This window comes from Monodon monoceros, unplaced genomic scaffold, assembly GCF_005190385.1.
Source record: "Monodon monoceros isolate NGI ecotype Baffin Bay Population unplaced genomic scaffold, NGI_Narwhal_1 Super_Scaffold_6, whole genome shotgun sequence".
NCBI lineage: Eukaryota > Metazoa > Chordata > Mammalia > Artiodactyla > Monodontidae > Monodon > Monodon monoceros.
The window spans coordinates 75,643,073-75,667,875 of NW_021703783.1; the positions used below are offsets into that span (position 1 = coordinate 75,643,073).

The 24,803-nt window shown below is 36.5% G+C and overlaps 1 protein-coding gene across 2 annotated transcripts in view; it reads right to left on the minus strand.

Annotated features, from left to right (window-relative positions):
- Positions 1-1,348: 1,348 nt before the first annotated feature.
- NTN4 (netrin 4) overlaps positions 1,349-24,803 on the minus strand; it is a 106,352-nt gene continuing 82,897 nt past the window's right edge. The window contains exons 6-10 of one of the 2 annotated variants that reach the window (XM_029205526.1): positions 17,494-17,707; positions 17,018-17,130; positions 10,726-10,794; positions 7,784-7,954; positions 1,349-2,765 (exon numbers count right to left, since the gene is read on the minus strand). In XM_029205526.1, the coding sequence (XP_029061359.1) occupies positions 2,629-2,765; positions 7,784-7,954; positions 10,726-10,794; positions 17,018-17,130; positions 17,494-17,707 (704 nt within the window). In that variant the 3' untranslated portion in view covers positions 1,349-2,628. Of the gene's footprint in view, positions 2,766-7,783; positions 7,955-10,725; positions 10,795-17,017; positions 17,134-17,493; positions 17,708-24,803 lie in introns of both variants that reach the window. The other variant, XM_029205525.1, reaches the window with a different exon arrangement.

Below are 24,803 nucleotides of genomic sequence, written 5' to 3' on the forward strand. Positions count from 1 at the left end.
ACTGAAGCCCACACGCCTAGAGCAACAAGAAAAGCCACCGCAATGAGAAGCCCGCACACCGCAACGAAGAGTAGCCCCCGCTCGCCGCAACAAGAGAAAAGCCCGTGCGCAGCAGCGAAGACCCAACACAGCCAAAAATAAATAAATAAAATAAATAAATTAAAAAAAAAATTTAAGTGTTTAAAAAATAAATTACAAAAGCAGTACGTGACCAATGAAAGAAAGTCAAGCAATGCAGACATATGCAAAATACAAGGTGAGAATTCTCTTTCCCCTGCAGGGGTAAATACTGCTATAATCTATCTGTCAGAACTTTTGAGATGCTATGTTATTATAAATGTGTTTTGGGGGTGGGAGCTAATACTATAAGTATTGTTCTGTCATTTTCTTTCACTGAATAGTATATTGTGGGCATCTTTCTACTCTTTTAAAAAATAGACATTATTTATATTCTTCTTTTTAATGTGTAGTAGCTATTTTATATAAAGTGAAATGGAAAAGAAGGCAACCTGGCAATTTTGAAACTTAAGAAAATCCTATATCTGACATACTTAAAATATTTTTCTTGGTATGATGTACTTACCACCATGTTTTATAAGTTGCTTGTAAATGATGTCTACTAGTTAGCATTCCATCTATGAGGATAAGATAGGAATAGGTAAGAAACTAAGAGATATGCTACAGATTATAAAAGCAGACTTCATAAGAGTATGTATAGTATAATTCCAATTCTATAAGAGGTATGTATATGCATACAAAGTAGTCTAGCAGCATCTACACTAAACTGCTAACAGCTATTATCACGATTGTTGGAATATAGGCATTTTTTTTTCTCATTATGGTTTTCTGTATTTTCAACAGTGAACTTTTATTACTTTTAAAATTAGTTAAAAAGTAAATGTAAGGGCTTCCCTGGTGGTGCAGTGGTTGAGAGTCCGCCTGCTGATGCAGGGGACATGGGTTCGTGCCCCGGTCCGGGAAGATCCCACATGCCGGCTGGGCCCGTGAGCCATGGCCGCTGATCCTGCGCGTCCGGAGCCTGTGCTCCGCAACGGGAGAGGCCAGAACAGTGAGAGGCCCACGTACCGCAAAAAAAAAAAAAAAAAAAGTAAATGTAATATAAAAAAATGCAATGCATCTGATGAAAAAGTTCACGTCCAACAGCTACAGAAAGTAAACCCATCTGAATTAGCTTCCACTCCATCCCCAAACCCTAGAATATAAGAGTAGAAATACCAGGTCCTTATTTGATTTTCTTAGTTTAAGGAATTAGATTTGAGTTCCCTCATTAAGAGAAGGTAATCTTTAGCATCAGTGAAAGAGTTGATCAGGAAGTGAGGCAAAAATCAGGAGATCATATTCCTTTATTACATATATGAAATATAAAAAATTAACAGAGCAATATATATATATATTTTGCAAGTCCACAGGACCTCAGGAAAAATATGTTCTGTATGTGAAGTTAATCTTACGGCACTGTGGTTCAGGTTTTATATATTCAAGTACAGAAGAAATGATATGTATAGTGGTTATGCATGAGTACAGAAGAGAAATAATAATGAAAAACTGTAATTTGGTGAACTGTCACATACATTGAGTCAAAAAATGAGTGAATAGAATGACCATATACTGTTAATAAAGACAAGGAGGAAACTGTTTCCATATTCAGGTTTAAATACTAAACACAAAAATAAAACAAATTGTGTCTACAGTAATTTTTGAAGTGTATACAAGTGCATTGAAAATAAATGGGCTTTTAAAATTTAAAGTCCATTTTCTCTTTATCCAAGCATTTTCTACGCTTATGACTCCTTTCTCTTAGAGTCTCTTCTTGTTCAGTTTTTTTAAAAGTTTCATCATGGCCGGTATCTGTGGAATCTAACGTCTGTCCCAAAGCTGAGACTTCATGCAAACATATTCTCCTTTCAGGTTGCGTCTTCACATAGTTACTCTCAAGTGTTCAAGTTTAAAGAGTACAACTTCCACATTTTTTCCACACGTAGTGATAGTGCTTCTGTTTCAGCAGGTTTTCTTACGTGCCCTTTTCTTCTTTTTTTTTCTGTCAACAGCAGTCTCCAAACTTTCACAACACAAGTGGTAGGTAGTAAAGTGCTTTATACAATGAAATACTATATACATGTGGAGAGGTTCCATTTAACACCCCACAGACCAAAGTTCACACACATCACGCAAGAGAAGGCTCTTTTTAAGAAACACCTTTTCTGATAGTAGGGTTGGGGATTCCTTAAAATCTCATTAATTACTCCAAGTAGCACAAATGTAAGTAACATATCTGAAGATGGGAGGAGTCCTTGTTACGTGCATTGCCCTTAATGGATTACTGCTAAATATCTTACTGCTATTAAAATATTCTTAATAGTTATGAATTTCAGAATCAGTCCTATAGAAAATAGGTATCGGTATTGGATTTTTCATTCCACTTTATGAAACAAACTGTATTTAAACATGGGCCCAAAAGAGATAGGGTAGACGAGGGCCATGCATTGGAACATTTCTATATATTTTGGCACTAAAAAAAATTTCCAGTTTCATCTTTGAGGTCTCCTTTCCATTAATTTTGTGTTTTGTACATAGAGAATTGCCATTATGTGCTATACACCTTTTCTGCTACTTGCACTCTCTTTTCAAAATATCTATGACTTTTCTTCCAAGAGATGGTTTCCAGTGCTGGACAAAACTTTTCATATTCACGACTAGTTTGCCTGTTCTTACATCCTCATGTCCTGCTACAAGGTACTCCAAACCTGAAAGAGAACAAAATTAGGGACTATGTAGTATCATAGTTTATTGAAGGGAGAGATGTGACTTTAGCAGTTTCATATATACATGGTTCACGGTTTTATAAATTCATAGTTGAAATAGGGAGTCATATGCAATAATAGCTGACACTTAGTAAATATTTATTATGTGCTAAGTGCTCTAAATGTATTATCTCATTTAATCTTGAAAATAACCCTATGAACTAGGTATTACCTTTCTTCTTTCCTTGTTTTACAAATGAGGAAACAGAGGCTTGGCAAGATTGAGAAACAGTGTTTGCCAGTAAGCAGTGCACGCTGACTCAAGTTCAGGCCTGTCTGATTGTTGAACTTTTACTCTTTCCCTCTATGGTGAAGAAGTGAGGATTCTGTGGGTACTTAACATGCTGCCACAGTTCAATATTTCTTGGAGACTCACTATGTATAGTAGTGTATATTAAGGAGGATTTTATAAAAGTGAAACAATCATTTGGGAAAACGTATTGGAAGAGAGCTATGGATTATACAAAATAACACATATCTCCTATATAAAGTCAGTGTGTTTTTGGAATATAGAATGTTTGTTTGTCATACTTAAAAAAAAGATGAGACTTGACTAGTGCTGACTTTATAATCCAAAATTCTTTTCAGGCTTCAAGTAAAAATTTTGGCTAACAAACATAAAAATCCAAAAGGACAATCTCATTATCCATACATTAATAAAAGGAAATGTGATAATCTCCCTCGGTACATGTCTGTAGTAATATCAATATTAGTATTTTGAAACAATTTTCTTTAATATTATAGGGTAGAGCAAATAAGTAATTACATTTATAAAATAAAACTTTCCTATATAAGATCAAGAGACATATACTTTAAAACTCAAGTTAAGGGAAAACACAAGATGTTAAAATTCAATTGAAAATATCAATTTAAACTCATGGTTTAATATATACAGTCTTGTTCATTCACTAAAATGACTTTAAAAATGTCATTCCAGTGGTAATGAACACCTGTAACAAACATAACGTCTCTAATAACAGGTCTCACTAAAGACAAAACAAAACTAAACAAGGCTTCTTGAAGAAATGCTTTTTTTAGGTCCAGGGCAGGAAGATACAAGGTAAGCATGGGATTTCTTATTGTGCTAAAAAATGCAAGGAAGCTTTCAAAGCTTAATGGGAATCATTTTAAAAGGATACAGGAACCAGCAAGGGAGGGTTATAACTCGCCAAAGTTGTGATAATTTGAGCACCAAGAATGTAATAATTGTGTGTGTGTTAATATACTGAATCAACAAAAATCCATAATTCCAAAGTGATACTCAAAAAAGAGAAATCCAGAGAAAAATTAACTTGTCATCTTGAGACAGTTGTTAAAACCATTCCTTACTTTGGAAATTGAAAATTAAAGGAAAGAATTTAGCATTTATCATGCTTTTATAATAGGAACTATATTTCACGGTAACCTAATAGCCCAGCTTGGGAGAGAAAGTCCTCTTACAGAATAATGTTAATTGATAAATGAAGGGAATTAGGTGAAATTAGAAAAACATCATTTCTCAAATTCTAATGAAATTATTCATTGAGGAAGGGATTGCCAATTGAATTGGTGATAAAATCATTAAATTGAATAGTTAATGTGGAACTGGATGTTTGCTTAGTGACTAAGTAACTCATACTCATTGTTTTCTAGTCTCAAAAGGGAACCCAATGGAGAGATCAGACTGTAATCACTCCAACCCCAGAGTCAAGTTTAGCAACCCTGACGGTGGGTCATCCAGGTACTATATATCTTGTGATGTGATTTAACATGATGTGATTTAACATGAAGCACACAACAATATCTTTGATGAATTCTAGACAAAATGTTTATCTTGAGTCTATCAAGCTTTTCTTTATGAGTACAAGAAATATAGGAAGTAGAGAGACAAGCTAAATGACACCACAAAGAACCAACCAGACACATATAGAAGGCAGGATAATCTACAGGACACCTGGCCTGGTTTCTTCAACAATAATAATTTCTTCAATACTAAAAAGAAACTCTGCATGAATAAAAGATACTTGAGGGACTTAAAAACTAGATACAATGTGTGATTCTGGATTGAATACTGGCAAGGACAAACCACGTCTAAAGAACATTTTGGGATCAATTGGGAAATTGGAATATGATCTGAGTATTAAGAGTATATGAAAATTAAAACTGAAGGTAAAGATAATAACTGAATAAAGTAGGTTGCAGAATGAAGCATATACTTATGATTTCATTTTTGTTAAAATATATACATATATATATTCGTAAGATGGATTATAAGGTATTTAAATTCTTTAAAGGGTAACCTTAGCTTCTTCATGAAAAAGAATCCCGATATTTGATTAACAGACTAGTTAAAACATAATCGTCTTAAAAAAAAAACAAAAAAACCCAAAACATAATCGTCTTGATATTGTTTGTATCATCTCTAAAATAATAAAATCCTCAGTTAAAAATACGATAAACAATTTTTAGGAAACTTTCAGTGTTAAGTCTAGTATTTTAAATGAATTTACTTTGAAACTATAAATAGAACAAATATTATAGGAGTTTGCCATTACTTTGAAGTATAAACAAATTAAACTAATAAAAATGATGCTGAATAAATCCATAAATTATGGAACAGCATCATGCCAAAAGTTAGCATGGAAAACAATGTTACCTGTTGTATCACTTATTAGCATTTACATTTTATTTTCCTATCTCTATGCTTTTGACATCTACCTTGCTCTAAGTTTTTATTTATTTATTTATTTATTTTTATTTTTTGGCTGCGTTGGGTCTTCGTTGCTGTGCGCGGGCTTTCTCTAGTGGTGAGCGGGGCCTACTCTTTGTTGCGGTGTGCGGGTTTCTCATTGTGGTGCCTTCTCTTTGTTGCGGAGCACAGGCTCTAGGCACACGGGCTGCAGTAGTTGTGGCACGCAGGCTCAGTAGTTGTGGCTCACAGGCTGTAGAGCGCAGGCTCAGTAGTTGTGGCACATGGGCTTAGTTGCTCTGCGGCATGTGGGGATCTTCCCAGCCCAGGGCTCAAACCCATGTCCCCTGCATTGGCAGGCAGATTCTTAATCACTGCGCCACCAGGGAAGTCCCAACCTTGCTATAAGTTTGAGGGTGCAAAGTTTACTTTATATCCATAGAGAAAGAAAATATAATACTTTAGTGCTAGTCTTGGTATTCTAAAATACATGATTGATGAATGAGTAAATGTATGTATGAATGTAGGAATGAATGAATTTGCAGGGATGCTAATTAGATTACTCCTTTTCAAAAGTAGCAAAGGAAATGTTGGCGTGTAAAGTTTCAGAGTTTTCTTATCAGCTTTCTTTGGCCTTAGCTATTGAACTTGTAAAATGGAAAAACAAAGTGAAATGAAAGAGTGTCTGGTTTTGCTTTGGCAGGTTCTAGTCTTTTCATCGAAGTGAATAAACATGTTTTCAAGAATTCTTTGAATAATTGTGCTTATGTTTTCAATTGTGATGAACTCAGTTGATTCTTTTACTCTATTTGGCAGAAATCTGATTAGGAAGTGTAATTCACTTCCTGGAGGGTGGCTCAGATTGTCAAAGCTTTTGTTTATAATGTCTTACTAAAAAACTGAGTGGATTTCTTTCTTTCTTTTTCTTTTGCCAAGATAGTAGAAAGTGCTTATAGAAAGAGCCCCGGGAAACAGAACTTAAATTGATGACTCCTAGTCTCCGGTATTCAAAATCCAAGATTCTGATTACTTCATTTGTTCTTTGTAAACATATTTATTTTAAAATGTCTTTAAATTTTTCCTTATTAAAATTTAGATTAATTTAAATAAAATATGAAGAGGTATAAAAGGGTGTGAGAGATTAGTCAGTGGTCAAAAGTCAAGAGAAGGGTGTGAGAGATTAGTCAATGGTCAAAAGTCAAGAGTTTTATATCACTGTAGATCGTTTAGGTTGTGGGGATAAAATAAAAATTCATAGTTTTTCTCTCTCTTTCTCTCACTCAGTTATCTATTTCTCTCAAATTTATTAAGCAAAACCCATAAATGACTTCTTAACATAACTGTGGTTTCCTGGACTTAAATTTGAAAAGAATTAGATCCAGAACACAAATTATGCACCTGTTTCAGCAGTGCCATTAAGACACAGCTGGCAACTTCGTAAACAAGGAAATACAGAAGATTAAAAAATATATTATTTGTTTTACTAGAACTTACTCTGTGGGTACTTTGTTACTGTTATTTGGGTACTAATGGTAGGCCCTGGAGATGGTATGGTCAAAAATCTAAATCCCATCCTCAAATTTAATGAGGGAGACAGAAATAAGCAGCTTATGACACAGTATGAGTGTACTTGTAGAGTGAACAGATATGAATCCCATCCTTACTTGCTTGCCTCTATGTCTGCCACAATGTTTTAAAGTGCAGATTTTCCTCCACTCCAGGTTTCTCTAAGATTCTGTAGTTTTGTTGTTGTTTGTTTGTTTCTGCTGTTTCTAATTTGAAACCAAAAGGTCATTTATTGAAAAAGAAGATGATGAGAACTTGAGAGTTGTTTTCTATCCAGGAGAAACAGATGCTTCTCATGCAACAGTAAAAATGAATTCGATATTATTTGCACAGATGGAATTTTGCATTTGAACTTCCTTTTGGGAGCAAGTTCTAACCAGGGCATCATAATAGGACCTAGCTTTCCAATACAGTATTACTGGCAGATAAATTCGTGAAAGTGCTTTCCTTGCTACTGACACCTGGAACCAATCTGAGACTTCTCTTTCAGGACAGAAAATATTATATTGCTGGATTTTAAAATATTTTACTTTTATAGAGCATGTGAAAGAGAAAAAATTTTTTGATGTCAGTTCAAGGAATTCCATTTGGATTTTCCCTAGATCAGATGGTGAAAAGGAGAGATACTCTTGCTGAGTTTATTTAGGTTGTGGTTCAGAGAATGTAGGACAAGCAGCAAATCAGCAGAAACACGGTAGGTAACAAGCTAGAAGAGACTAATGCTCACCAGGGTTGAGGATTGGACAAGTGCAGCCTCTGTTAGTCCATGATTCTGGATATAATGTTCGTTTTCCTCGTAAAATTTTCAATTTGGTGGATTTTAAGACTTTTTTAATCTTCACATTGACCTCAGCATGAGATCCTTTATCATGAGCTGATAAAATCTTTATTTTTAGCACTGTAACAACACAATTCCAAAAGTCAAAATGCATAGAATTTCATACTATCCTTTGAACTTTGAACAACTTAAATATGCATTTCAGAGTATAATGGAAAAGTAAACCAATGATGATAATGTGGAAATTTGCTTTAAAAATCATTAGGGATTAAGAGGTACAAACTACTATGTATAAAATAGATAAGCTACAAGAATATATTGTATTGTACAACACAGGGAATATAGCCAATATTTTATAATAACTGTAAATGGAATATAACCTTTAAAAATTGTGAATCGTTAGTTGTACACCTGAAACATATAATATTGTACATTAACTGTATATACCTCAGTAAAAAGAAAGAAAATCATTAGGCTCATTGATTTTGCACTGACTTCATCTCATTTATCTATATTAACTTCCTGTTCTTTCTTAACATTTTTCAACTGCTACTTCTGTCCATATCACTATGCTAAGAGAATATCAGCCATTTGCCTACTGCAAATAAATCTTAAACACATTCAGCTATCAAATCTAAATAGAAAAAAGATGCACAGGAAGTAGAATTGTTATCCTGGTTTTTATTTAGATTCTGACTATATTATACTCTTATAGCTAGCTTTGTGTAATGTTATGACAAAAGGCAAAATGTTACTGCCAGGACATATTTTACGTATTCTAAAGAGATTAAATAATATTATTGATTACTTAATTTTCTTCCCTGGTGTAATGCAAGCTGACTGGGATTAGGAAGCTGTCCTACGTGATGGCAGAGCTCCAGTTTTCGACATGACTCCTGATTCTATTATGTTCTTCCATCTATGAAATGGATGTGGATAGGGATCAAGTAATGGGATAAATTGGGGTGGGGAAAAACATAGACCTAAGGAACACTGAATGCAACGTTCTGTATTATTAGGAGAGTTCTTACTGGCTCATCTATATCTTGGAAGATGATGGAAGATTGTGTGTAATAAAAGAACCCTATCTTGGCTGGTACCATATCCTGAGAATATGGCTGTCAGATAGCCATGTTTTCTTTATAGATTCACCAAATGCACCAAATTATAGATTCACCAAATTTTAGACGTCTAAGGGCTCTTAAGAGCTCATCTAGTCTTGTTTTATGTATGAGGAAGCAAGTTTTAAGTGAACTGCTCAAACCTGTATGCCTGATTGATTAGAGGTAGACTTTGGACTAGAACTCTGATAAGATAAATGCATGAAGGGTACATATTGTAGTAGCCCCTCGCACATGGCCAATGCTCAATAAATGTTCACTATTATTTTTCTAGCTCAAAGAGAGCAGGAAACTTATCAATTCACTATTATAACTCAATAAATATTTGCTAAAAGAATAAAAATGAATCGAGTATTTTTTCTATTAAGTCAGAGAATGGGGAGGGGGAGACCATTTTCCCCCAAGTCTGTAGGTGTATTGCACTTAATAAGACCAAGATACTTCATGACATCATTAAAAGCATTCAAGTTCTCTTAAGCAGAAAATAATACAGTTGTATTAAAAGATATCAATGTGGTTGTAAATTCAGTCAAAGAGCTACTGAATCTATGTGATAATGAAAATCAGTTGATATTTCTATTGAACTGAATGACTTTGGACTAAATTGTCATATTTTTTTGCTTTTAATAGTAAATACCTTTCCCTCTAAACTGACTTTTCTTTACTGGGCACTATGCATTTCAAAAGTTTGCTTCTATTATTTAACCAAGTTGGCAGGTGAAAGGAGGGAAATATGCACATAATTTTAGATAAGATTTATGAGGTTTTTAACATTTGTGTGTTTATCTTTTATGAGAATAAATACAATGTTATCAAGAACCTAAACATTTTGTTTCAGAAATCATGACTTAAAACTTTCTCTTCATTGTAATGCATAAATAATAAATAATGCTGTATACATTATGGAATAATAAAAAGATTCAGACACTAGCCAATGATATGTTGGCAAGATAAGGCATCTTTAATATACTTAATAATAAACATAAAGCCATTTAGAATTTGAAGATAGTAACAGTCTTTACTTAGGGCAATGGCATTTTCCTTTGTCCATACACTGTATTTTCCTGGCATTTGGAAGGTAGAGGATTCTAGAGTATATAGAGAGGGCAGGGAAGAGACTCAGGCAGAGAGCTTGTCTCAAGGCCCCCCCACTATATTTCCCCTTCCTTCCCTAACACTGACTGAGCATCTAGTATGTGCAAGGTAATGTGCTGTGTGCTTTTCAAAAATCTCATTTCATGGGGAAGGTGGCGTCATCCCTATTTTACAGAGGAGGAAGTCTGGAGACATTAAGTTACCCACCCAATAAACCACAAATAAAACCCATGTAGGTCTGAGCCCAAAGCCTGAGCTTTTAATCACTGTGAAATATACTGCTTTAAACTGATTTCTGCCTAGTAGTACTACAGGATAAACTGGCTGAGAAATCATTTAAGTGGCTAGAGACTTCCCTTTTAGATTACTAATACAAGAAGCATTTATAAGAAAGGATTACGTGTCATGATTTTTTTCTTTTTCTTGTTTGCCTCTTTTCCACATAGCAGGATAACCCTGCTTTGCTCTAAAGCCTCCTGCTCTCACCATTACATTCAACACCATCTCTATTAGGAGAATCTAGGTCAAGGCCAGACTACTATGTTTACTATTATTATATAAGACTAGTGCTTTGATTTACTGTGAATGTGATAAACCAGGCCACCCATTTCCTTAAAAACTCTTCCTACTTAGTTTGAATAGATCCTTAGAAGCATTCAAGCACTTCAAACTCACCGTATGAATATTTCATTCCACAGAATGCCTTGGAGTTTCTTAACACCTGTTCCTTACACTCACATTTACCTACAGAAAGTAAATGAACATGGTGTTAGTTATTTAGAAAAAAAGTAAAACAAAACAAAACAAAAAACAATCGCAAGTAAATTCAAGAAATCTTTGGAAGACTTTCAAAATGCCTTTGTACATAGTCTGTAACAGCATTCTTATACTTATTTATGTACCTGTTTCCTCTCTAGACTGTGATCCTTGAGGACGATGGTTATGTCTTATTCATCTTTATATTCTTAAAGCCCAGAATGGATACGATTTTCATTCTTTTTTTTTTTTTTTGGCCATGCCGCTCAGCTTGTGGGATTTATTTCCCCGACCAGGGATCAAACGCGGGCCCTCGGCAGTGAGAGCAGAGAGTCCTAACCACTGGACCACCAGGGAATTCCCCAGGATTTTCATTCTTACTGATTTAACAATTAGATATAATTCTACCTCTTCCCTAACCCCTCCCCTCCTACCCTCACACATTGCATTTTATAGGCACTGAGTGGCATAACAGCAGGTAACATTTACTGGGGAGCACTTACTACATGCCAGACACTATTTTAAGTCTTTTACATTTATTTACTAAGTATTTATTTATTTATTATTTATTTATTTATTATTATTTATTTACTATTTACAATAGTCTAAGATTCTAACAAATAGAAATTTGACAGGAATACAGAGATAAAAGGATGAGCAAAGAAATGTAAGAGAAAGAGGAGAGAGTGTTCATGGAAGAACCAGTTGTTCTGTTTATCCTGGGTACAGATTGAGTTGAGAATAATAGAAGGTATCATGGAGGACCTTGACTGATATGCAGTTAGGGCCGGAATTTAATTTGTTAGATAAAGGGGAATTTTCAAAGCTATCAGCTTAAAGAAGTTACATGAATTTTAAAATATATATATGAAAATTAATCTGGCATTACTGTATCAAAACTATTGGAATGGAGAAAATATGAAGGCGGGGACCAGTTAGAAACTCGTGAAATTGGTAACACACAACAGTAACTAAATTGAATACCAACTATAAGCCATAAACTTTATAAGGAATTTTATCCATATGATCTTATTTAATATTTACAGTTAGGTTATGAGATAGGTACTATTAACAAATGAAAAAAGGAAGGCTCAGAGAGGTTAATTAGCTTGTTCAAGGCAGCGTATAGCTAACAAGTAGAAAAGCCAGATTTTAAGCCTGGGTTGGGGAGAATCTGAAGCCCCCAATCTTTCCATTGTACTGTCTTTCTAGGGCAGATGGGATGTGGGTCTGAGAGGTGGCCATGGGTGTAGATAGGAAGAAATATCAAAGGATGCTGCAGAGTTAGGGTCTACAGGTCTACAAATCCTGTCACTGCATTGGATGAGGACAAGCATCGAATTTTATGAGGAAGCATAAAAATGTACTTGAAATTTTCAGCCAAGGTGACAGAAAGGATTGTAGTTTCACTAACAGAAATAGGGAAGTTAGGAGAAGGAGAGCATTTTAGGAGTGTATTACGTTTTTTTTTTTTTGTAGTAATCAATAGTCTAACTTAATTATTGAAAGTTTATTGAGTAGCTCATAGAAAGGAGAAAAAGCCGAAGAACCAGAACTCTGAAAGGACAAGAAACAAGAGAGTGCCAGAGATCTATTGGGCAGTCTCTTTACGGCTTTGCCATTGGAATCATGAACTCTAATCAGTTTCAGAATTTGCCACTTTCAGCTCAAGATTTAAACTCTAGGGACAGAACATCTGATTGACCTCTCTAAGACTGTATTAAATGGCGGAAGAGTGGTTCCCCAAAGAAAAACTGGGTTGAGCTACCACAGAAATAGCAAGAAAGAAGGGGAAAGGGATCTGGTCAGGCAAAAAACAACAGAGGTCTAGTACGAGGAGAATATAATGAATTAGAGATGCTGACAGACATACATGTGGAAATGAGAGTGTGATTCTGGTGAGACTAGGTAGGTAGATATGGAAAATGGAAAATATTGACATATCGGCTCTAGCTAAAGTTTCTTGAGAAACCAGAACGAGATCTGCAAGTAGAAAATCACAGTGGAATTAAATAGTGGGAAAGATTAAATCAAAGATGCTTAAAATGAGCTGTTGTGATTTGTTAAGTAATATTGCTTATCATCTAAACAAAGCAGAGGATTGCTCATTCAGAAACTGTAGTAACCTGAGTGGACAGCTCATTGCCTTTGATGATTCCACCAAAGCAAGAGAGTATGGTAACTACCATGCATATCTTACTCCTCAACATAATGCTCTTCCCTTTGTCCTTGAGCCTATAAGAACATGAGTAGGGAGGGACAATATTGGGGTGGGGGAGTGGGAGGTACAAACTATTGGGTATAAAATGGCTCAAGGATGTATTGTACAACATGGGGAATATAGTGAATATTTATAGTGAATATAGTAATAACTGTAAATGGAAAGTAACCCTTAAAAATTGTATAAAAAGAAAAAAAAATTTAATAAAAAGAACATAAATAAGTCTGTTACTTGAAGACCTTTCCTTGGCTGCTTTCCAATACTCTCTTTTCATATGTTAAGAAATCAGACATTAAAATTTGCTTTTGAATAAATCTTTTTTTGATTAGGCTTCAGCCCAGATGTGTTTTCTTAAAAGAAATTTGGAAGAAGAGGAAAACCTATTTAGTTATACTGGGTTGTTAGAACGTTTCAAAAAAAAGTATTGCTTACAGTTCTCTGGTACTAGTTAAAGCCAGTTTTGTTGGATAGGAAGTGAAATTTTACATCTGATGCTCTCTACCCCACAAGAAGTGGTAGAAATTAAGAGTATCTTGGTATAGTGCATTATATTCCTAGTTATGGAAACTTATGGCAGGTAAATAGGTATGTAGGCACATAGATTTGAAAATGAACCACAGTGCTTAGAAAACTGATTATCACTTTTCTGTTGAAAAAGGTGCCCAGGGGCACTATTTTATACTCATTGGGAATATTGCTGTAGCAGGAGACTGAACAGTCTCTTCCTCAATCCGGAGCTCATCCAGATGAATTTCAGAGACTCTCTGGGGACATCATAGACCTAACAGCTGTTGTGGATGTGAGAGTCTGGAGTTAGTCTGATGCCAGCACCGTTATGTGCTTCATTAGTGTGCTGCCAGCTCCCTCCCTAGTAACATGATGATTGGCTTAATGAATGTCTTATGGCACTAGAACCTTGATTTTTACAGATTTGGCTTGGCAGACAAAGTTGGAGAATTCTGAAAACGATTGTGTTAGAAAAAGAGAAGAAATCTTTCAAAAGTGGTTATTAAAGTTAACATCATAGAATTCAGACTACGTAGCATTAAGGCACAAAATTAATGGGAAAGATTTTTCCTTTTCAAATGCTAAAAAAGACAAATATGACAACTTCATATTACCTTATCTTTCCCACCTTCTTTCCTGTTGTGAATTAAAATGAAACCAATTAGGAAAATGATCATAAGATTATGTTAAGTGAAAAAAAACCCATGATATGGAATTGCAGATACCAAGTGTTTCTATAACTTGAGTTCTTGATTCTTGAAAGGTCCATAAATTCTCTATGAGAAGGTATTAAAACTGTGGTTTCTTACTCTGCTTCAGCCACACTGGCCTCCTTGCTGTTCCCTAAATAAGTCAGGCCTAGTCTCACCTCAGGGTTTCTGTACTTGCTGTATCTTCTGCCTAAACTCTCTTTCCTCTGTTATCTGTATAGCTCACTCCCTTACCTTCCTCAGGTTTTTTTCTCAAAAGTCCTTTCATAGGACTTTTCTGATCACCCCATTTAAAAGTATGTCCCTCTCAAGTATTTCTTATCCCACATCCCTGCTTTATTTGTCTATTATATTAAACATCATTAAATATTTTACTTGTTTATTAGCTGTCTTCCTCTGCATGAACGTGAACTCCTTGGAGACTGAGGTTTTTGTCTGTTCAATTACTAGATTTACAGCACTGGCACGTAGTATGAGTATTCAATAAATATTTGTCAAATGAATGAGTCTATAAAGCATTCCTACAAATTAGTAAGAAAATTACAAATAGGAAATTCACAGAAAAAGAAACCTGAAAGTCCAAGAAACCATGAAAAATTCCTAATCAGGAAAATGCAATTAAAATGACAAGATCCCATTTCACACCCATCAGATTGGCAAAAATTTAGAGGTTTGATAACATCAGTTTTAGAAGTCCAATAAATATTGAATGAGTTAAACTGTGCCTGAGTTAACGAGTTAGAATACTGCTTGGCCCCTTGTATGTGCTATATAGACATTTGTTAAATAAGTACAAAGTACTTATTTGTGAGGATGTGGAACAACAGGGTGTCATACTTTGCTGGTGGAATGCAAATTTATGCAACCACTTGAGAGAGCTATTTGGCAATAAATGGTAAATTTGACAATAAGCACACTGTGACCCAACAGTGTCTAGATTGTACCCCAGAACAAGGGTCAGCAAACATTTTCTATAATGGAACAGATAATAAATATTTTAGGCTTTGTGGCCATGGGGAAAAATTAAAGATTTTATGTAGGTACTTATATAACCATTTAAAATAACCATTTAAACCTTAGAGCAGGCAGCTTAGCCTGTAGAAAAGTAGATGGCAGGCCACATTTGGCCTGAGGGCTGTAGTTTGCCAGCCCCTGATCTAGTGAAACTCCTTCTCAAGTACACAATATAACACATATAAGAGAACATTCATGGTAGCATTATATATAATAGTGGAAAATTGGAAATTGGAAATAACCTAAATGGCAAACAATGGGAGAATACAGAGTGTTGTATTCATATAATAGAATGGATAAATCTAAAAAAAGTACACATTTAACTAAAAAAAAAAAAAATCTAAAGGGTAGGTAAGTTATCATGTACATGAGATTTTTAAAACATTACATAAATATATAAATATATAAATTATATACTATTTAATATATATATAGTAAAATAGTAAAAATGTGAAAGTGGATGATGAACACCAAAATTCAGGTTAGTGGTTATTCTGTGGAGTAAGGAAGGCTAGTCAACTTGTAGATTGGTACATCAGGGGCTTCAAATGCATCTGTAGAATTTAAATGAAAATATGAGGCAATTATGGCAAAATCAAGATTTGATAACACTAGAAGGTGTTCACATGGGTGTTCATATCACATTTTTGGTGTTTGTCATGTTTAATAATAAAAAATATTTTAATGTTATTTTAAGTTTTATTTGGATGATTTGGTGAGCACTTTACAACCAAATGCTGACAAGATTTCTTGTCCACATTTATATTTGTGACATGATTTAAGTTGATGCTAAATAGAACCACTTGAGTTTCTATGAGAAAAGAATAGAGATAGGATGAACACAGAAATTATGTGTTCACGCCAGTATCACAGCCTGCTCCTCAAATGACAGAACAGGTAAACATCACAGGAAAATTAAATCAGAATAAAGAGGAGTATAGACTTGATAAACTCAAGGAATCATATTTATGTAGTAAACAGTGTTTTGGCTTCAGTAAAAATCATTTTTCATATTCAATTAATGTTAATTTGAATTTTATTAGTTTTATTTGGCTTATATTTGTAAAATTATTTTTGTTTTATAGTTGGATAAAAGCTTTAAACATGAGGAGTTCACAGCTAGCTTTTGCTTTGTACTGAGTTACATACACTAGGTCTGTAAGAATGTTTTTCCTTTAAATGAATCTGTACATTTCCATTGAGTTAGCTCTCAACTGTGTAAAACAGTATGTTTTAGAGAGGGGAAGGGACTTCCCTGGCGGTCCAGTGGTTAGGATTTCGCCTTCCAATGCAGAGGGCGTGGGTTTAATCCCTGGTCAGGGAGCTAAGATCCCACATGCGTCGTGGCCAAAAAACCAAAACATAAAACTGAAGCAATATTGTAACAAATTCAATAAAGACTTTAAAAATGGTCCACAGCAAAAAAAAAGAAAAATCTTAGAGAGAGGGAAACACACCAAAGTATTAACAGTGGGATAGTGAGATTTGGGTTTTTTTTTTACTGTGATATTCTGCATTTTCCAAATTTTCTGTACTAATTACATGTTATTGTAACAATCAGAAAATAAACAAAAGCTTGTTAAATACCATTTAGCTATGTTTAAGAGTTTTATACTTACGGGGGTCACTACTTTGTTAACCTTAGAACTAGAGTTCCCCTTGTAAGATCCAAAATCTGTTCTCTGGTTTGTCATGAATCACTGTTACTCAAGACCAGACCCGGAAATATGACTAGACGCAGTAATATCTATTGTCTCACCTGAATGTCGAAGTGCAGAAAATCCTTGCTCATCCTCCCACTCCCAGGTTGGTTCACTCTTATTGTGCATGGAATGGAAGTTAGGAATTTCATGATGCCAGTCTATGTCTGTGCTGCTAATAAAATAGAAAATGATGAAGAACTTATTAAGGAATTTCTTAGAACTTGAATGAAATGAATGTATTTCTAGAGATTTAAACCTTATTAGCTACCTTCCCATCCTTTCACTTTTCAGAAATAGTGTTGTAAAGGGCTTATTGTTAAAAAGAATAATTTATTTTGCAGAATGAACCAGGCCATCTCTAGAATCTTGCAAGAACAAATTACTTGACTCTGCACTTTGACAAAAATTTTTTAAAGAGATGTGCAAATACATCTTTGTCCACTAGCGGCATGCAACGTTTTCCAAATCACTACCAGATCTTCAAAAGAATCTGAAAGACACAGAGGTGAGAACAAGAGCCATGCACATTCACCTGCTGATGCAGTCTCCTGTGAGAGGGTCGCAGCTCCCTGCACAGTCACAAGGCCTGCAGCCATAGGCTCCGAAGCCCCAGTATCCCACCATACACCTGTCGCAATGTGGCCCTGCCACCCCAGGCTTGCAAGGGCAGTCACCGTTGCTGGGGTCACAGAAGGTCACTGAGCTGAAAGGAAGGACAGCTGATCCAACTGGATGACAGGAACACACTACAACAGAGAGGACACACAAGGACCAATGAGTGACCAGATTATCTGTGGAGATTAGGCCCAGCCATCCCAAACTGGCTTCCCTTCACCACACAGCATATCTCTGAGGCTCCTCCTTTACCCACTTGGTGTATGCTCAATGAATGAAAGCTAATTAAATGACAGATAAGAAGATATCATCAGAAAAGCACATCTGCTGCTAAACCACCTAATTTATCCTAAAATTAAAGGCATTAAATATGAATGGCTTTTGTTTGGGGTGATGAGAATGAATAAGCAAAGAAAACAAAGAAGGAGCAGTTAGTGAGAAAGGAAAAAAATCATGAGTGCATGGTGTTCTGGAAGCCAAACAAAGTTTCAAGGAGGTGGACGACATCAACTGTGTTAAATGCTGACAGGTCCAAGAAGATGAGGAACAGGAATGGGTCACTGTACTTGACAGCATGAAGACCACCGGTGTCCTTGGCAGGAACGGTTTCAGTGTAACAGTGAGTGGCGAACCTCACTGAAGAAAACTCAGGAGAGAATGGGAATAGAGTAATCTGAGCAAGAGAACAGACAGCTCTGATGTGAGCTTTTCTATAAGGGCACAGAAATGTGGTGGTAGCTAATACCGAACGGATATATGAACTGAAGTGAAGGTTTGAGTTTTTGTCTGTTTTGATTGTTTTAAGATGGGGGAAATTACAGCATGTTTGATGTTGATGGAAATGATCCAGTAGAAAGGGAAAAATGGATGAGTAGAAGAGACATGGGAGAATTTTTAAAGGGATACTTGAGTGAGGAAAAAAAGGATGGGATTTGGTGTAGAAGAGGAGGTGTTGGACTTGGGTAGGAGCATGATTAGTTCATAGTAATAGGACAGAAGGCAGAGCATATGGATACAAATGCAGGGAAGTGAATAAATGCAGTGGTGGGAGCCGGTGGGATTTTTCTTCTGATTGCTTGCATTTTTTTTTGGGCTGCGCTGGGTCTTTGTTGCTGTGCCCGGGCTTCCTCTAGTTGCAGCAAGTGGGGGCTACTCTTCGTTGTGGTGTGTGGACTTCTCATTGCAGTGGTTTCTCGTTGCGGAGCACGGGCTCAGTAGTTGCAGCATGAAGGCTCTAGAGCATGCAGCCTTCAGTAGTTGTGGCACGTGGGCTCAATAGTTGCAGTGCGTGGGCTCAGTAGTTGTGGCGCACGGGCTTAGTTGCCCCGCAGCAATGTGGGATCTTCCCGGACCAGGGATTGAACCCGTGTCCCCTGCATTGGCAGGCAGATTCTTAACCACTGTACCACCAGGGAAGTCCCCTGATTGCTTGTATTTTTCTGGATGAAATAGAAAGCAAGGTCATCAGGTGAGAGAGATGATGAAGAATGGGAGTGGGAGAGTGAATGAGACACTTAGGAAGTGAAGTATAATTGCCAGCAGCATAAAGGCCACCTTTTGAGGTTAGTAGTCATCAATTTATAGTGACCCCAGATAAAATGATAGGTTGTTTCTCCAACCCTATACAAGTGGGAGAGTTCAGGTTTGGTGTAGGAAGAAAGCTTAATTTGATTTGTTGAACGTTTGTGTCCCCCTGCTTCAAATTTGTATGTTGAAGCCTAATCCCCAATGTGATGGTATTTAGAGGTGGGGGGCCTTTAGGAGGTTTGGATACAATCTGGGGGAGATGAGATTGGTGCCCTTATAAGGGAATGAAGAATGCAGAGCTCTCTTCTTTGTGAAGGATGTGAGGCAACAACAGAGGTTGGCAGTCTGCAACCCAGAAGAGAGCTCTCACCAGAACTGGACCGTGCTGGCACCCTATTGCGGACTTCAACCTCCAGTTATTTCTCCAACTGTGGGAAATAAACATTTATCTTTTAAGCCACTTAGTCTATGGTATTTTGTTATACCAGCCTGTATGGGCTAAGACAGCTCCTCAGACTAGAATCTATAATCAGCCACTTCTGCAAGTCCTTTCTGTTAATCAAGTCCTTCCCCTCAGCCCTCTCCCAACTCCTGCGATTGCCTACTGCTCAGTTTGACAATCCCCAACACTTTCTTTGTTCATGGGCTAGCAAGAGTAGCTGAACAAAGTAAAAAAAAATGTGCTTGTTGGGTTTATCACAAATGTGTGTACCCTAACCTCAGTAGGGTCCCCTAAATAGGGCTCATTAGCCCTATTTATTCAATTGTCCCTGCCTATTTTTTTTTAATAAAATTCCTCACAGTGGGTGTCCCAAAATTTCTCCAGGCTTTTTAATTCACCCTCACCACTTGGTCTGAAGATTCTGATTCACTGACAAGGTCCTCAGGTAATCTTTTCTCCACCTCAAAATCTCTTTATCTTCAACTTTCCACGCTTTTCTCTAAGAATCAAATGAGAAAGCTGGAAGAGATCTTGCTTTATGGCCTTGTCTCTCACAAGCTCTGTGATCCTGGGCAAAAAATGTAACTTTTGTGAATGTCGGTTTCTTCATTTGGGTATCTACATTACACGGAGATTTGATGAGAATGAGACTATTCTAAGTGAGATTACTTCAGCAAGGTGCATAGCACAGAGTCTGACACCTGCCGGCCCGGCTCTTCCTTCTGAATCTTCTCAAGTAACTTTCTAGATCCCACTCCCTCCTTTATCCCCTTGGAAACTTACTCTATTGATTACTTTCTTTGTCATTAAAAGCTCTGTTTGGCTTCAATCTGGCTTCATATCAACTACTAACTGTGTGACTTTTGGCAAGATACCTAGCCTCTCGTTTTCTGTTTTCTATAAAATGGAAAAGAGAACAATATCTACCCTCATACAGTTGTAAGGGTGAAAGGAGATCACGTATATAAAGCACTTAGTATAGTGTATGGCATATGGTTAGTTAATAGTGAGTTAAATAACTAATGAATTCATTAGACAATTCTTGTAGAAGCGTAGAGTCTATGCCTGTATAAGTTATGGTGACTCACGGATATGAGTCAAGGAGCTCATATCCGTGTGGGGGAAACAGAGGAATAAACAAAACATTTCCATAATCTGTGATTAGCACTCTGATAGAGCTCTATAAGAGCACAGAGGAGGGGTGCACAGGCTGAGGGTCTCACATAGGATCCACAAAGGAGGGGTCATTTAGACATCTGAGTTGATCCTAAAAGATGAGTAGGAGTTTGCAAGGTGAAAAGGAGGGGAAGATAGACAGTTGCTTATTTCAGCCTGTCTTTAGATTCTCTCCCCGTTGTATTTCTTATAAATAATTAAAACAAAATTTTAATTGTGGTAAAAAACACATACCATAAAATTTACCATCTTAACCATTTTTAAGTGTATGGTTCATCCTCATTGCATTTTATGTTTCTGCATTATATGTGGAAGCTCTTCCTGCTTCCTGAAAACGTGAAACTCTTTCATGCCTCAGTGCCCCTGGCTGTGCCTGCATTGCTTTTACCTTTACCCTTCCTTGTCCCACGCCTTCCAGACAATTAACCACCCTCTCTTCTATGCTGCCTCTGTTCTTTGTATGTATTTCTATTTTGTGTGTATCACAGTGCATTATTATTTATGTGCCTGTCTCCCTTATTACTGGACTCTGAACTCATTGACAGAAGGATCTTTATCTTCTTATTTTTGCTTTCTATGCCCCAGAACAGAGCCTGGTACATAGTAGATGCCCAAATAAGAATTTATGGAATTGACCTGAAGGACATTCCAGGCTGTAGGAGTCATATGTGAAAGGGCCTATTCGGGGACTGTGAGAAGGTTACTGTGTCTAGAGTGTACATTGAGTGGAAAGCAGTTGGAGCTGATGAGCCTGAAGAAAAAGCTATAGAGTTACGTTTGGAGCCAGACTGAGGCAGGGCCTAACCCAAGAAGTTGAATTTTGTCTTATGGGTATAAAGAATCATAGGAAGTAAAATGTTAAAAAAGCAGAATTACGACATGGTTATAATTTAATTTTGACAGTTACTTTGGCATCATTGTGTGAAATAGACTGCAGTAGGGGGAGACTGATGGCAGAGAAACCAAAGAAATGAGAGAGAACAAGGAACTTGACTAAGACAGCAAATGAAGGAATGGGAGAAAAGCTTGGATGTGACAAACCTTATTTTTTTTAATAGTGAATTGATAGGGCTCAGAGGCCATCTAGATGAGGAGGAAGAATGCATTGTTGAGGGACAAACAGAAACTGAGGAAGATTTTAAGGTTTGTAGTTTATGAAAGTGAATGACTAGAGCAGGTTGGGATAGGTGAATCCATGTTGGGGTGGAGACAGGGAAGGGAGGGAGAAGAGGGTGAGTTCAGGGTTAGACATATTAAGTTTGAGATGTCTGAAGGATGCACCAATAAGTTATAATACGCAACTGGAAATAATAATCTGAAGTGTAGGAGAAGGTTGGGGTCACAAATACAGTGTTGAGAGTTGTCAGCAGATGGGGATTGAAACTAGGAGGGCTGGATGAGATTTCCCAGGGATAGTGTATAGAGTGAGAAGGCAACCAAGGGTGGAACACTGGTCCAGGCAGTTAGAGGAGCAGTAACTTGTAAAGCAGATAAGGACCAGATAGAGAGGGAAAAGAATCAAGTAGGTGTTGTTATAGAAACCAAAGGATGAGAAAGTTTCAAGTGATTAACAATGTAAGACAACACAGAATGAGTAAGTCACGTAAGATTTATAATAGGACAGTAATGCTGTCAAACAGGAAGGTGTTGGTGACTTGTGAGAACAGGAGCTGAAGAAATGCAGGTATTGATGGTGTAGTACTCTGTTTAGATCTCTTTAATTTTGTTAAGCCTATAATCATTAGTGCAGTGGTTCCCAAACCAGCGGGAATGTGAGAAGTCTGCAAAAGTTCTTTACATCTTACATATGTGAAACACACCCTTCCTCTCCTCCCTTATGCTCTCCTTGGTTGAGAACCACTACAGTAAGGGCATGGAATATTGCCTTTTTTTTTTTTTTTAAACAAAAGGTATAAATTATCTTCTTGAGAATATTCATTTATTTGCTTACTCAACCAACATGTGTTAGTTAATAATTCTAATGTTTACGAAGCATTTGTAATCTACAAAACACAACTGCCCCTTAATCAAACATTTAAGATCCTTCATACTATGGCCCTAGCCCACTTTTCCGGTCTTACTTTTCATTACTCTCTTGCCTATAGCCCTTATTCTAATCGAATGGGATGAATTCTTGCAGATAGCCTTTATTCTAATTAAATGAACCCCCAACGTTTCCTGTTTCTGTACCTTTATTAATTTCAATAGGGAAATCTTTTCTCCTATACCTATCTGCCAAAATTCTACATGTCCTTTAAGATCTATTCAAGTGTCACCCCTAAAGTTGTTGCTGGAAGGGTATGGTCAAAGCGATTCAACCATTTGGAGCAGTGGAAGTGCTCAAGGTAGCAGCTCTGTTTGCACCTTTCTTGTAAAGACAGAACTTCAAAACTCATATTCAGTGATATTCAGAAAAGAGATGCAGCACCCTTCCCTCTGCTACCCTCTCCCACCTCACCAAGTATGAAGCCCAAAGCAGCCATTCCAGTTACCCATCTAATGGACAAGTTTACCTTCTTTGAGAAGTCATTCCTTATTTCAGCACAGTTGAATATGATTTCATCCTTTCTTTGAAACCCTCTAGTGCTTTAAAAATAACACTTCTTCTTAGAGCTCTGGTCTCTTCTACTTTGCATTTCAGACAGTCAGAGGTTTACTTTTCTCTGTCAAACCGGTATGTAAATTCCTTGAAGGTGAGCATGGGTCTCACTCACCTATCCCCTGAAGGGTTTAGTGGAGGTAGACTTGGGTTCAACTCCTAGCTAAATTTTTACCTTTATGAGCCCCGCATTTCTATTTTACCAGGTGGTACCGAGAGTTAAATGAGCCATAATGTATGTCCCTAGCACTTAACAGGCAATTAGCAGATAGCAAATTATGGCTGCTCAAAAAAAGACTGTTTTTGTTTGTTTTTATTCTTATTCCTCTTCTGTGAAGTCTGTCTTCTTGATCTTTCCCTATTTTCTATTGGATTATTGTTCTAAAACAGACTGTTTAATTGAATTAAAAGGCAGTGATAAAAGAAACTATTTACAAAGGACAGAGGAGGAAAACACCATAATAGATTTTGTTCGAAAGGATAACAATGTGTGTGTTTGTTTAAGGCAGCATTTATTGATCTGTTCACTTACTCAACAGACATTTAATGAGCATCTACTATGTGCTAAATACTGAACAAACTCCTAGGGATAAGACAATCTTGGCCCTTAAAGAGATTCATAATTTAGAAGAATAATTATTACAAGATTAAAAAAAAAACTTACCTAACACAAGAGAGAAGTAAACATTTTGCTTCTAAAACGTTGAATTTCTCAGGAGACCAGTTTTATTTTAATTCATACAGTTACGGTGATCACTATTTCCACATTAAATCCCCAGATATTTTTTCTTTTGGTTGGGCCTCATTATGAAAACATTAGGCATTTTCTCTTAAGATAGCAAAGCACTTTTGATTTTTCATTTGTTTTTAATTAAATAATTTGGAAGTATTATATAATATGTAACATGAATGTATCAAAATGCTATGACTTTAAATTAAATCCCATAATCCAGTATAAACATTTCATCATTTTGAGGTGACTAAACCAATAGTTACTGTATGATTCAGTTAAGTCAACTTGGTTCTTGACAGCAGACAGGGAGCCAGAAGAAAGACAATGTAGGACTCTCATCTATTATTATATGGTATTCCACCACCACCACCATTATGTTTTACTCTAATAGAAGATCCAATCCTTTCTAGGATTTGACCTCTCTGTACTGCCATGTATTTTATTTTATTTATTTAATTTTTAAATAAATTTATTTATTTTATTTTTGGCTGCGTTGGGTCTTCATTGCTGCGAGCAGGCTTTCTCTAGCTGTGGTGAGCAGGGGCCACTCTTCGTTGTGGTGTGGCGGGCTTCTCATTGTGGTGGCTTCTCTTGTTGCGGAGCACAGGCTCTAGGTGCACAGGCTTCAGTAGTTGTAGCTCGCGGGTTCTAGAGCGCAGGCTCAGTAGTTGTGGCGCACGGGCTTAGTTGCTCCGTGGCATGTGGGATCTTCCTGGACCAGGGCTCGAACCCGTTTCCCCTGTGTTGGCA